This window comes from Pseudonaja textilis, chromosome 1, assembly GCF_049901715.1.
Source record: "Pseudonaja textilis isolate UNSWEBS1 chromosome 1, rPseTex1.2, whole genome shotgun sequence".
NCBI lineage: Eukaryota > Metazoa > Chordata > Lepidosauria > Squamata > Elapidae > Pseudonaja > Pseudonaja textilis.
The window spans coordinates 173,675,480-173,690,626 of NC_141990.1; the positions used below are offsets into that span (position 1 = coordinate 173,675,480).

Sequence of the window (15,147 nt, forward strand, 5' to 3'; positions counted from 1 at the left end):
TAAATAGGCATGGTATATATACTATGGCATGAGATCAACAGCAAGTATTTCATTTGTGGACATTGTTCCAATACTGACCTCCTCTTCACTTTCTTCACTCAGCTTTGGTTTTCGGTTTTTGACTAGCTCCCGCTGCAGAATATCAAACTTGGACTTGAACCAGTGATGAGCTTCTTCTAGGTTAGCAGATATCTAAAGCAGAGAAATACTGCTTACTGATTATAAAAAAAAAGAGTGTCATTTTCCTAGGCCTTCACAGCAGTAATTGCTAGTATATGATAAGTATTAGAATACTGGTAAGTTCCCAAAATTTAAATCAAATCATAAAATTAGCTCTTACTTCAGTAATGAGAAGTTCAGGAAAGCCAAGCCAGTTTTATTCTGATCTGTAAAACTAATTCCTTTGCAAGCATATAATTTCAAGCAAAATGGCAACTCTGCCATTTTCCCCCTCTTTGTCTCTGCATCTTACTTGTTGAGACTCAATGCTGGCTTCTTTTAGTTTCTCTTCAGTAGCCTCCTTGCACTTCTTGAGCTCCTTAATGGTGTCTTCCAAAGTCTAAAGGAGCACAAAAAATACAAATTAAAAAAAAATGCAATTATTCTTCTACAGTAATTTCAGTATGATTTAAGATTAATGCTAATAGATATTGCTTTTTATCAAGCAAAAGGTCAGAAAAAGAGGAACATTAGATAGGTCACTAGTTGTCACTAAAGGCAAAATATAAGATACTCAGTTGAAATAAACTATGAGCTCAAAAGAGATTACTTGGCACTCTTCTTCAAGCTGTTTCCGCTTCTTCCTTTCTTCTTCCAGTTGATTTTCCATCACTTGCTGATTTTTGGCCAGTTGCTGCATCTCACTTTGTAGGCTTGTTAATTCGGTGGCAAATTGTTTGATACTATGGGACTAGAAAAAAGAGGAATCAGACTCCATGATCAAATCAACTATTTTAGCTTAGTCAATGCCTAACTTGCCATAAAAAGTTGATGCTACCTGCTCGTAGTTTTTCTTCTGGTATAAGTCCTTCAGCTCTTCCATTTGCCTCAATTCCAATTCAATCTCCTGAAAGTATTTCACAACAATGAGAGGAAAGCATCCAGGCGTCTACTGTGTCAGAGTACACCTATAACTAAATGACAGTGCCTGCTCTCACCTGCCAGATATCAAAACTCCAAAGTACTCATTCTGTTTTCAAGCTGCTGCGTAAAACAAGCAGGCAGGTATTTCAGTTTTACAATGACTGCTCCAGGGAGCACAACCCAATAGTAAAAATTCAGAAAATACAAGACTGCTCTAGGGCTGCTTTCTAGCATGTCCTCAAAAATAAATAAAATTTAAAAGTGGCACAGAAATCTGGAGGAAGAAAATCACATTCCTTTGCACTGGCCCCCACCATATCTAGGAATGTCAAGACCTTTAATATAAGGGCCCTTAATAGCTACATAGCGGGGAATCTTCCACTAGCCCTTCTTCCAAATATGATGCTGCAAGATACTAAAGGCCCAGAATTTAAGTGATACTGTTGGCAGCCCCAAGCACATTTCTTCATCTACCCTTGTTCCTATTTACCACTTCACCTAAAGTATTTCAAACAAGCAGAAATTCTGAAAATAAATCCATGGTAGGACTCTCAAAAATACGGGTTTTATAAGTTATGTGATTTTAAACCAATTCATAAACTAGGCTAAGACTACTGGGAAGGCTCCTCCTTTTCAGAAAATTAGAGAGAGTCTGCAATTATTATTGTGATCCTGACCAGGCTTGCCCAGAGAAAACAGAAACATCCAATTAAGGCTTTGCTCTCCACTTTGCCTGCATCAGCTGCCAGCAATCAGTTGCAGTACAGCAACAATGGAAAACCACAATTAAAATTTAGCTATTAAAACTAACTTTGTATGGATTTCTGGCCCCATCCTACCCTAACCCTAATGAAATCATGAGTTTTGCTCATAATGAGCAAACCACACCTATTCATTTATCCTTTCTGGCTGTCACAGTACTGCCAGGTTTCCCACGCTCTGGAAAACTATGGTTGGTTTTATTAATCTAAATCCTCTATGGAGAGAAAATGCACACTTTTTACTTTAAAAAAAACTTAGTTTTGTCTAAGCACTGCTAAGGGGCCAGCCATTTCATAGGTAGAGAGATTTTGCATCCAGACCATATTCTATTGTTTTCTCTAAAAATTTCCATTTTAACTTTATATATGATGTCCCACTGATTACAGCTGCAGTAAAGGCAGATGCAGGCCATACCAAAAACTATTTGCAAGGCAAAGGAAATCAAATCCATCAACTTACCTTGATTTTCTCTGCATTGTGTGTATTGTTGGTCTTGGAGTTGAAGTACTGGGTGATTAGTATTTTCTGCTTTTTTACCTTCTCCTTCTGAGTTGTCAGTGCAGCTTCCAGATCTATCACTTTTGCCCGCAGTTCTTTGTTGCAACGTAGTATTTCGGTAGACTTAGAACAGGCCTCTTCAAGAGCTTTTTTAACCTATTGGGTAGAGACGGAGGCAATTCATATTCATCTGAAAAAATGCAGAAGGTAAAGCCCATTTCTGAGTTCTTACTTTGTCCCTTCACTCTAAAAGCTCATAGATTTTGGTTTCCTACTTGCAGAATAATTTTTGTCTGGCTTCTGTTTAGTGATATAAAGCTTTTTTAGAGTATTAGTAATCTCTGCTCAAATCCTAGAGTCTTTCTGTTAGAGGTATTGGATCCACCACTCATAATTGGAATGCAGAAGATTCTGAAGCAGTCTATGGCCCCTCCTTAGTAAAGAGCGAGTGACATAAAGATGCAGGGTCAACTGCATCTTCTTAGGTTCTTTAATACCACTGATACGAATCCCAAAGAAAGCATGTTACAGGTAGCACTTGAATTAAGACCACTGTTCAGCAACCATTCAAAATTACAACAAGCGCTGAATGAAGGGACTTATGACCATTCCCAAAGTTCAGACTGCCAAGTTCAGAACCCAGGTGCCCAAAGCATCTGACAATCACATGACTGCCATTTACAGCCTTCCCTACTGGCTTCTCTAGAGAGTCACTGGGAAAGCTGGCAGGGAAGATCACAAGCCAGCCCCCCCACCATGGCCTTTTTTCACTTGTCTGAACTGCAGCCTGCTCACCTCCTGCAATTGTACCTACCCTGTGCCTCTTTCTACGACTTCCTTGTGATTGCACATACATGTCCTGTGCTCTCCTTCCATTAACTCGCTGTGATTGCAACACCCTGTGCACTCTTTTCATGGTTGCCCTGTACACATGCACACACCATCTATGTGGTGTCCCTGAGATTTTACACATGCTTGCACCCTGCTTCCATGGTCTCGTTGCAATTGCACTCACACACTCACCTTCGTGTCCTCTTTCCATGGCCTCCCTACAATCAGATGTATCCCACATCCTTGTTCTCCAACCTTACTAGCTCGTGCTGCACTAAGCATCTCCCCAGCTTGCCTGTAGACTATGCCAGGCCTCCCCCACTCCCATGGCACCCCCATGCTCCCTACCTGGAACTGCCTCTGCTTTCCACTTAATGACCTGTCCAACATTGATAACTGGGACTGCCTAGATTGTCAGCGCTAAGTGATGAGGTCATATGATATTGTACTTTATGACTGTATCACTCAGTGATGGAAATCCTGGTCTAAATTACTGCTGTGATTCAAGGACTATCTATTGCAACTACCATGCAATGGAGACACAGGACCATTATTTTATTCCTCATTGGAGTGGAATTTTATCAAGAACTCACTTCAGAGCTGTTCCCTTTCCTCACCTCGGCTGATTCTTTTTGGCCTGATTTCTTCGCCACTTCTCGTTCAGTCTGAAACTGTTTCTTCAGGGTCTCCAGACGATCCGCATAGAACTTTGTCTCCCTCTTGGTTTCTTCAATGAGCTGGTCCCTTTGAGGAGGGAAAAGGAATTCTTACAGGACATCAGTCCCATCTCTTCAGTTTTGAAAATATAATCCTCAAATAGACAAAAGAGCTTATTCCAAAATGTGCATGAGATTTTCTCTTCATTTTGTTTTTTGTCAATCCTTCCAAGGCAAAGGCAACCTTCTGAATGCTTGAAATAACTGGGGATGGGGGTGGGGGGAATCTCTGTGGATTAATTAACAATACCAATAGGTTTATGTTTATAATTGGATTGTAAAATTTAATTTTGCTGTATTATCACCTACAGGTTCTATAAGGCAGCGGAAATGTATATATAAGTAAACAATCTGACCTGCATTGCATTAATTGCTGGCATTCTGCTTCTTTGCTTTCCAGCTCATCTTGAACAAGAGAGAGTTTGCTTTCCAAGGCACTATTGGTCTGCAGAATTTGCTCTAAATTTTGGATAAGCTTCTTCTTGTCCAATTTGGAAGTTTCCAGGGCTTTACGAAGTGCGTTCATCTTTCATAGTATGGAAAAAAGCACACGGTGACAAGAATTGTGTGAAATGCAGCCGATTGCTACAAAGCCAATGTGCCCCAAAATGCTTCACTTGGCATTTGCCAGGATTTCTGCACCAACTGTATTTCATATATTTAAAATGCTTCATTTGGCATACTGCACTTGCTGTGACAATCATTTTGTGAATGGGCATGGCCCTCCCAATAGTCCGTTTGCAAAATGCCAGGCTAGAAAGCAGGAGACTGTGAGTTCAAATCCTACCTTAGCCATGAAAGCCAGGTGGGTGACTTTGGGCCAGTCGCTCGCTCTCAGCCCAACTCACCTCACAGGGTTGTTGTGGGGAAAATAGGAGAAGAAAGGTGTGTTGGATAGATAGATAGATAGATAGATAGATAGATAGATAGATAGATAGATAGATAGATAGATAATTTTGCGTGTGTGTGTAAAATGCTTACAACCCGCCCTCCACAAAAAAAAAAAAAAAAAGAGGGCAGGGACCAATTTTATTACAATTAGTATCAACCCCTTATCCTATCAACCTTACACTGTAAATGGCAACACAGAGAGTAAGCACAGCTAAAAGAACCTTTCATTTCAACCAAATTATATCAATACTTCATCAACAGAGAATGTCATTTCTGTTACCGACAATGTCCAAAATCCCAGACTGAACAGACTGTTTATTTTAGTCACTGGAAGTTGCTTTGCTTTTTACCTTCACATTGCGCTGGGCATCCAAAGCTAGCTTTTTCTGACATTCTTCCAGCTCTTCTTCCAGCGTCTGAATTCTTTGCTGATTCTGGGTCCTACATATGAGAAGTAGCCCATAAGTGTACTGAGAATAAGTGTACTGAGAATAAGTGTACTGAGAGAATGTGCTTGTTTCCCCACCCCAAAATCTCAAATATTGCCTAGTATTTCAGATTTTTTTTAGCATGCTCATATTTGCCAAAATAGAATATCTTGAAACATTTCTTAATAATCCCAATATTGTATATTTGACTTTTTTTTCAAGGTAGGCACTAATGGTATTCTATCACACAAATAAAAACCATTCAGTTGGCCATACTGAGCAATATGCAAAGTAGAAGGATGGCAAGCTCATTTACCTTTCTTTCTTCAAGCCAACAATATCAGAATCTTTGTGATCCAATTCAATCTGCACCTTTTCCAGAGCTACCTGCATCTTGTTATGAGAAGCCAACACATTTTGTAGAATTGTGGTCATTTTGATGTTATCTTCCTTTGATTCTTCCAGCTTGCGTTGTAGATTTGCCAGCTGTAGAACAACATGGCAGGCAATGAACAGTTGGTCTAACATCTATTTTGCATGTCTCAGGCACAGATCAGGGGCAGAGTACCTGTTTTTACAAGCAAATGGTCCTAGTGGAAGAATATCAGACAATGCGCTCTGTAAACATCTCTTCCTTTGAAAACCTGGAAAACTCTAGCTGCCACACAGAATAGACAAGGCTAGAAGATAAACTTTTTCACTTTTTGTGAAAAGCAACTTTCTGGGTTCAGCAAACATCTTTATCTTGAGCTCTGAAAAAAATGGTTGTGTCTTCAAGTGCAGAATAAATCATTGTCATGTATGAGGCAACCTTATCATGAGGCTACCTTAAAGTGCCTCAAATGCACTGGAGCAGTGAAGCAGCTTTGTAAAATAGATTGCTACCATTATCTCTAGGTTATTCATGTTGGGGAATTCTGATTTATCTAAGATTGTGGAACAAATTCATCTTAGGAACAAAGGGAACTGCCCAATATTAAAACAAGCCAATGGTTCATTTACTGAAGTATTAGCAATTGCTGATATTTTCTAGTTCTAGTTGGAGAGTTAGGGTTATGCTACGGATTAAATCTAGGCATAATGCAAATGTTCTACCCCTGAATTACCAATTCCACTTTTTAACAGTTCTCTGTGGTCTTTCAGAGAACTAAATGACATCAGACAAAGCTGTACCAGCCAAGTTCAAAGTCAGTTTCTCCTCAGAGCATGGGGATTTCACTTACTGATGGCAGGTTTTTTCTTTATTATTTTATAAGTTAACAGACAAAAATAAGAGGCAATATAACAGATAACTCTCATCTAGACACAGAAAAAGCAAGAAAAAAATGTTGACATTTAGGGTAAGATTTTATTTATTTATTTAGCATATGGCAAATACATGGACTTTTTGTGTTTCAAATGTAAATGTCCAGTCCACACAGCCATTCTAGGACAGGGTGGTCTATGTTGAAAAAAACCAGGCATTGGGCCGGTGTAAGCTCTTGGTGGACATTTGGACACAATGTGATGGATATTTTGTCGAGGAGCAGACCCCACGTAAACAATGGGTAAGATGAAAGGACTCCAGTAAACCTAAGCCTGAGTCTCACAAATGGGATTCTATCATTTTTCACTATTGCATCACCATGGAATAGGGATATCATATTCAAGACCATAGACATAGCAAGTATATGGTCCGAGAATCAATCAAATTTAGATGCTATAGTGTGACAAATGAAAGAGTAGACACAACCATTTAGTTCACAAATCTATTCATCCATATGGCCTAGTCTCTTTTTTCTCCCAACTATCAAATAACAGTCAGCACTACTCTGTCATACTGCCTACCTTTGTGATGCTGGTGTGAAAAATAGAGTAGCGAAGCCTTGTTCCTCACTTCTCCCAGAACTTAATACTGTATATAGTGACCAGAACATTTGAAACAGCCGAAATAATATCTGATAGGTCACATAATTAACCAAAGTCTTTATGGATATGATGAATAGAAACATTAAGGTGTTTTGGTGAAATTACTTAGTTGGGAAGTATAGACAAAGCTGGTGTCTTTCCCCATCTCGTGTTACCTTACGCTTCTCTCTTTCTTCAATGACATCTATTTGCCCTCTGAGCTTCTGGTTCTCTCTTAATGCTTCATCATGGGATTTGACTGACATAGAAAGAGCTTCCTCTCTACAGACAAGGAGGGACTGTGTCTTTTATGAAAAAGAGGGAGCGAGAGAGGGAGGGAGGGAGGAAGAGAAAGAGAGATATGTTATTTTTCTAAATGCCAGGAACTAGTCTCTAGGGCAGGGCTTTCAAACTCCTGGCCCATTGGCCAGATGCGTCACACACTGACCACGCCCATGCCAAGTTTAAAAAAGGGGGGGGAAGTCCCGATATGTCACGTGACATCACCTTGATGACATGAGTTTGACACCCCTGCTCTAGGAGAAAAAAATGTTGCCCTCAATTTTGCGCAAATAAATCAATAACTAAACAGTAAAGAGAGCCTGGAATATTCAGAACTAGTTACAATTCCTTATGTATCAATGAGCTACAGAATATGTTCAAACATCACTTGGAAAAAAAAAAGGATTAGCAACCTAGATACAATCATTTTTCAAGACAATTTAATCTTATGATTAATATTAGGAAATAAATCCCCCCACCTAATCTTACCATAAAAGGAAGCCCAGCACAAAAGAGAGTACTCAACGTGTTTTTTTTAATCAAAAAAAGATGCTGAAGCACAGAGGAGATATAGACTAATTGCTGACACAAAATGCTGTATATAGCAATTAAAAGCAGGTGGCATGACATCAACTACCAGTGTATGGTTTAATAATACACTGTCCTACTATTTCTACCCACTGCCCATGGAATGGCATTATTCTCTCTTATAGAACTAACCGTAGGGTAAAACAATCACATTGTCAAATAATAAAGTAACAAAGTGCAAAATATAGCTTAAAGTAATTATTAAAAACAAGCAATGGAACCAACTTCCTATTACAATTTAAATAAAACCAGATTTCTTTAATAGCTATGAACTCCCTAGTTTAAGGATGAGTCTGATATAACACTTCTGTAAACGAACTTTTAACAGATCAAACTACCCTCTAGTTTCACAGGTGCATGATATATGTTTCCTTAACACTCCTGGCTCTTAATATAACACTTTCACTTCTCAAATTCCAGGCAGAATATCTCATCTTCTATTTTTATCTATGTTATGATTTTTTTATGACATTAGTCCCTTAGAGAAAATTTTCAAATTTCTGAATCATACACTCTATGTATGTGTGGGGAAGAGACAGAGGACTGAAATGAACCAGGCTGTTGTTCAAGATCAGGTGTGAATAAGAACATATAAATGAGTGTGGTCATGCGTGCATGTGTGTGCGGGGACACACGTACACACACACACGTGTCTAGTATAGGCTCGTCCTAGGGATGAGAGAGGATGACTGACCAATGATATCCAGTTGGCTTCCTTGGCTAAGGAAAAAGTAGTACCCGAATTTCCCTGCTTATATATGATTGGTTGCTGATTTCCTTTCTGCATGTCGCAGTTTTAAACTCACCCTCTGGAGATCTGTTCCCTCACTAACTACATCCCTGTCAGTTTCTAATTGTTTGCGGCTCCTGTTTTTTCTTCTGCGCTCCAGCTTTTCATCCACAGCCATGGCAGCTTTGAAAAAATCATGTGAAGAAGCTCTGCGATTATCACCACAGTCAGAGACAGATTCCCTTCCAGGCAGATCAGTCATGAAACGAACTCTACGTGTTGGAGAATACAGAGCAGAAGTTTGTTCCCTAAGTTCCAGGTTTTCCTTTACGTCACAGGCCAGGCATGACCTAAAATGGTTACTGGACTTCTGCTGCCAGCAATTTTCTGAGGACTTTCTTTTTTTAAGAGGCATTTTCGCTATAAACTTTGTGGCTTAAGGAGAAATAAAAATCCTGGAGAAGGCAGATCAAGTTTGAGAAGAGTGGTGTCCATTTTCAAATACAGATTCTTATCCACAGTTACATATTGTTTTAAAAAGCTGTTACATTACTGAGGTCTGAAGGGAGGCATTTTAAATCTGATTCTGTTCCCTTTCCTCATCAATGGCTGTTGAAAAGTTCTATACTCAACAGCCCTTCTTATTCAAAGGTAAAGCTGTATGTTCTCTCCCATATCATAGAAATGCTGGGACATCACTCTGTTCCATTTGTGATGTCATGAGGCTCCTCCTCTTTGGTCAGAATGTGATTTAAACATGTAATATTTCACAATCCACTTTCTCTAACACACAAATGAAGTGAAAAAAATGTGCAGATTGACAAGTTGGATAAATTTAACTCCTTATTCCTTTTTTTTCTTCAAAATAGCAACATTGAAATCTGCAATCTGTCCTGGGAGGTTAAAATGCTCTCATATTACTTGTCATTCCCTATTTTGAGTCATGATATGTCTGTTACTTATTTTGTTTAAAATAAACTCCGCAAACCTTCCCTGCCTAAGAGAAAATTAGAACCTGGGTCTCCCTACTCCTATATGATTGCTCCATCTATTTAGCCAAAGTGTGTTTTAATGCTCTAAAATTATTACTTATTATTTCCATTCAAAAATCGATTTATAGTAAATCAAAGCTATCAATATATATGTATTAATTTATTATTGTACATTTTTCCAACAGGAAAAATATTAATACAAATTATTATTTAACTATATATATAATGTATCTACATTTGATCTTGTAGCATTTAAAATCTCAAAAATTAGAAACAAATATAATTCCAAACAGAGTTTGTCCTAAAAAGAAAAGGAAAAAAAACCTCAAGTTTTTCTAGTTTTCAAGAAGTTGATCCTTGAAGCAATCAAAAGGCTACTTCCACTTTCTTGGCTCCAGAAATGTTTCAAGTTAATAGAAACAAAAGATACATATTAGTTTAGAAATGGCTAACTGAACATTTAATCCATTTAAAATGGTAGGCGGTTGATAACTTTTTAAACCCAAGAGTCTCTCTAAATGCACTGCTGGTAAATTATTGTAGGATTTGAAGAAATTTAGGTGGCTTTAGACCTGGTGAGGCAGCAAAGTACAACATTAAACCCTGAAGGAGGACTGCAAAGATCCAGGTTTAAATCTCGATTGAATATGGAGCTCACTGGATGATATCAAGTCAGTTACTTATTCTCCTCAACCCAACCTGTTTTATAAAATTGTTATAGAAGGGTAAAATTAGAGATCTCTATGCATACTATCATAGCAAATGTGGGATTTAAATGCAAGAAATAAACAAATAATGTACAGAAAAATAACAAAGACATAAAACCAAAATCTAACATATATATTGCTATAGGTACCTACAACACTATAGACGCTTTTTGTCTATTGCTTTTATGGAGTACCTGATCATATTCAGCCTTTAGGGCTATACAAAATTTGCGGAGCTGATTATTTTCTGATTGCACATATACGAAGGACTGCAGTTCTTCTTCCAGTTGCTGTACTCTCAGCTGGGGAAATGAAAGATTTTGAGAATTCAGGCTGACAGTTGTATTGTAAACAAAGTTGACCTTATCAACCAACAGGTCTATAGTTTATGAGAATCAGAAGGCCTACACCTTTTTTTCCCCAGCTTAAACGTTTTCTAAAATGTCTGGAGAAAGTATTATGAACAGAATCCCACAGAATCTATAAGTAGACTGCAAAGGGTTATGGTGTAAGATTATAAAAAGTCAGATGAAATCAGGTGAAATCAAAATAGTCTAAAATATATTAGCATACAATTATTGTGTTATTTAAATACATATATTTAAATACTAGGGCATATATTTTTGCAAATTTAGGCATATGCTTTATTTTTTATTGAGCATCCTTTCTAACTCTTCTTGCAATATTAAATTGACTGCCATTTCAGTACAGTTTATTGAAATTACAGGTGGTCCTCATTTAATGTCTATTTGGACTTAACAGTGCTGAACGAGTGGCACTCACTTGCAGTCCTTGAAGTTTTGGTTGTCACAGCACCTCCAGAGTCATGAGGCTACATTTCAGCCATTGGTCCTCACTTCCATAGTATTTATGACCTTCCCTGCCAACTTCCCACGAGCAAAATCAATGGGAAAGATGGCAAGAAATCAAAAGTCACAGTCACATGAGATTCCCCCTTAATGACCAGCTTAACAAAGACAACTCAGTCTGCCTTTGCTAAGCAGTGCAGTCACATAGTTGTTCAACATATGACTGCATTGCTTAATAATAGAGTTTTCAGTTCCAATTAGCATTGTTAAGCAAAGACTACCTGTAAGGTGATATTTTCAAGTAAAGCATTTATAGGATTAGAGTATCAATTGTGACATTATCAATATAAAGACTAAAATGTCATTATTCCTAGGTATGTCTTCAGTGTTACTTATTTCCTGTTCCTCTTCTTCATTGTCATCCAAAAATATCCATAGTCTCCTAGGCAACACAACCAAGTCATTTTTTTTATTCCTGTGCCACAAAAATGATCAACTTTGTGTCTACAAAACCTATCTTTGTATTTCTATTCTTCGTTTAGTTTTCAGGCCTATAAGCTGTTTGTTTATAATATGTTTCAAACAAAAACAGTTTTGGGAAATTAATGATAAGAATCTGAAAGAGAAATTTCAGATAATGTTCAAGTGCTCCAGAAGTACCACAGAAGCCACTTTCTATGCTGCAGCTGTAATTTTTTTAAGTCTGAGATTGTGAAGTTAGGGAATAGCACTTGCTTGTGTCTTAAAATCAAGAATGGCTTTAAACATTGCAGCAGTGGGATGAACTATAAGACTTAAAGAGGAGATCAGATATGGATTTCTCACTCCTGGTTTAAAAGCAAACTGCCCAAAAATGTTTCTAAGCTTTCAAGCCAAATGTCTTTTTTTCACAACATTCTAACATACAAATGTGGTAAAAATTCTAAGATACCAGAAGCAATTACTATTTCTCTTTTCACTTGCTTGCCTTTCCACCTCCCTATAAATAAGCTTGATAAACACCCTTTTTAAAAAGACACCAGAGGCACAGTCTATCATGCTTCATCTTGAAGAGGTCTTTTTTACATTTATGGACAAATTTATGAGTTGTCTTCATGAAGAATGGGATTCAACGATAGAAAACATAGGATGGTTCAAGCATTCTCAAAAACAGATTTTATTCTTCCCACTCCTCTCCAGAAACAAAAAGAGGATTGTTCAGACAGGAAGTGGCTCTAAAGGGATTATGCTGAAACACAGTATAGATCTAACGATCATGAGAAAGTAAAAGAAGGTGAATAGGAAGCTCAAGAACAATCCTCCTTTCAACGGTTTAGATATCTGAATTTTCCCTTTAGCATATGCTCCTTTTTGTTACCCTTTAACTTTTCAAATTTGTTTTACTGGCTGATGGGCCAGTCATTGTCTTATGCTCACTAAGCTAAAGCACGTGGCTTTCCCCACTCAGGCTTAGAAATTTCTCTCTCCTCTTTCTTTGCTTTCATTCAACTGTGATTCCAGTGTTTTTAGCAAATGGTGAAGAAAGGAAGCAGTCATAAATTTTCACCATTTGCTCAAAGCATAACAAAAAAGAAAAGACTGGTTGGAGTGTTACCAACATAAAAACAAAGGAGCCTGGTTTCTGTAAACCAAGGATATTGAAACTACAGTTTGGGTAGTTAGGCCTTCCATTCTGGAGTAAATGTTTCTTTTCTCCAAAACATTGTTTCAATTTATTTATTGAAGTATTTATAGTTTGCCCTAAAAATCTCAGGGTGCATCACTACCCATAAACTAAAAGAAAAATTCTTTCAAATACTCTTCTTCCCAAGAAGAACAACAAGAGTTTTAGATGCCAAAATATATCCAAAAATGTATTTGGCTTATCTGCAATAGCAATAGCATATAGATTTATATGTTGCTTTACAGTGCTTTACAGCCCTCTTTAAGCAGTTTACAGAATGAGCATATTGCCCCCAACTTATTTGAGCCCTCATTTTATCTGCCTCGGAAGGCTGAGTCAACCTTGAGCCTGGTGAGATTTGAACTGCCAAATTGCAGGCAGCCGGCAATCAGCAGAAGTAACCTGCAGTACTGCACTCTAACCACTGCACCACCATGGCTCACTAGCAAGTACTGTATACAGTATTTTAATACTTTTAAAAATTAGCTATATATCCCATATACAATTGAAGATATGCCCAGCCATGGATAATTAACCAAAAAACTATGAAAAATGTGTTATTTACAGATAAGCTAATTGTGAAAGTTAAAAAGATACAAAAATGTCAATGTCAACATATCTACAAGGGGCACATTTTTCATGGTATTTTGGTTAACATTTTGTGGGTTGGTCATCTGCAGACGGGCTTATATGAGAGTATAGATTATTTCTCAAATCTCAGCAAAGCTGAGGTATGGGCTTCAAGTTCCAGAATTCCTTGTCAGAATCCTGGTTGGAGAATTCTGGGAGTTGAAGTCCACCGATCTTATCTCAGATGATAAGGTTCTGTATTCCCTTGGCATTTTTGCATAGACAGCTATGTTGCTTTTTGAGAAGAAAAGCTGAATAGGTTGCACATAGAAGCAACTGTTGTTACTGACTCAATCCCGTTCCCTTGTAGTAAGGAGATCGGTTTCCTGGATTCAAGGATTTATGTGGAGACTCATTAAGGGAACCAGAAGTGGGAGATGATAATGGCCCAGTACACCTTAGTTCAAGTCATATCTTGGCTGCAGAATCTCATTTTAATGCTGACCACAAGATAATGCCCAATAAAACTTAGAGAACAAGCAGGCGACTGAGTTAACACAGCAATGTCCTCTAACAACAATGAACCTGTAGAGTTGACAGGAAACACATGAAAAGTTATTACTAAACTCCTCTTTGCCTGAGACACAAGACCAGTCCTGAATGTAAACATAAAATGGGGAACTAAGTCAAATGAAACAGATGCTGTGAAAACCGCAGACAGATATGATTAAAAGAAATGTTTACTTCCAATGAAACTGCAAAAAAATATTGGTTTCTTCCCCCCTTAACATTTCTTTTTGTTGAGGATTATTTTTTTACTGGAGAGGAGATGAGATGTCATCAAATGATTTTATATTTTATGCCACATTATACGTTTTCAGTTGCATACCTTTTGGTGCTTAAGTGCAGCATCCTGCTCCAAAAAATCCCTTTTTTCTTTCTCTAGTGCTCTGACTGACTCTTGCAGACAATTAATTTCCAACTTAAAGAAACAAAGACTATATTTCAGGTGACATAAAACATGGTTAATTTGCTCATAGTTTGCACTATCTGGTAAATGAAATGTGTCTAGATATTTCTCTAGCAGCAGCCAGACAATTGCTAGTTATACATAGCATCAGGTGCTAATATCTAAAATTACTTAAAATGACAAATAATTAATCTTCTATTTATAAATATCAGCTTAAAATTAATATCTTTGCTGTGGTTATCATGCATTTACCTAGAAACTGTATTTTGTTTACTTTAGCAGAATTTTAAAATAACCTTAACCTACTGGATCATTTCACTGAAGAAGTGCTTGATACCTTAAACTAAACAGAGGTTAAAAGTAAGAGGCCAGATTTAGGGATGCCTCCTATGTTTTTCCAAGTTTATTCCAAGCAAATCTGGATCTAACAATCCAATGAATTGCAAATCAATTGATAGACTAAACTGTTGGCCAATGGGAACCTCAATACTTTCAACCCTTGTATATAATGCTGTACCTTTTTTTCTGTTAGTTCGGCTTCCAACTTTTCAATCATTCTTCTTGTTTCTTGTATTGTTTGCTGCAACTGCCATTAAGAATTAAAATAGTTTTTTTTGCCAAACACTTCAAGGAAAATCTATTATATATATTTTTCTTGATGTACATTAGGAATGATTACTTTTTAAAAAATCTGAATCAGCAATGATTAGCGACAACTCATCAAATACCATGCAGACTAT

General features: G+C 37.5%; 1 protein-coding gene across 3 annotated transcripts in view; it reads right to left on the bottom strand.

Moving 5' to 3' along the window:
- The window catches only part of CCDC150 (coiled-coil domain containing 150), a 35,294-nt gene that overhangs the window by 4,543 nt on the left and 15,604 nt on the right, over positions 1 to 15,147 (bottom strand). For 2 of the 3 annotated variants that reach the window (XM_087919767.1, XM_026696869.2), the window contains exons 14-26: positions 14,925 to 14,993; positions 14,327 to 14,419; positions 10,590 to 10,697; positions 7,273 to 7,401; positions 5,526 to 5,695; positions 5,132 to 5,222; positions 4,247 to 4,416; positions 3,792 to 3,918; positions 2,305 to 2,499; positions 998 to 1,066; positions 770 to 910; positions 473 to 559; positions 79 to 192 (exon numbers count right to left, since the gene is read on the bottom strand). In XM_087919767.1, the coding sequence (XP_087775893.1) occupies positions 79 to 192; positions 473 to 559; positions 770 to 910; positions 998 to 1,066; positions 2,305 to 2,499; positions 3,792 to 3,918; positions 4,247 to 4,416; positions 5,132 to 5,222; positions 5,526 to 5,695; positions 7,273 to 7,401; positions 10,590 to 10,697; positions 14,327 to 14,419; positions 14,925 to 14,993 (1,563 nt within the window). The remainder of the gene's footprint in view (positions 1 to 78; positions 193 to 472; positions 560 to 769; positions 911 to 997; positions 1,067 to 2,304; positions 2,500 to 3,791; positions 3,919 to 4,246; positions 4,417 to 5,131; positions 5,223 to 5,525; positions 5,696 to 7,272; positions 7,402 to 10,589; positions 10,698 to 14,326; positions 14,420 to 14,924; positions 14,994 to 15,147) is intronic. The other variant, XM_087919768.1, reaches the window with a different exon arrangement.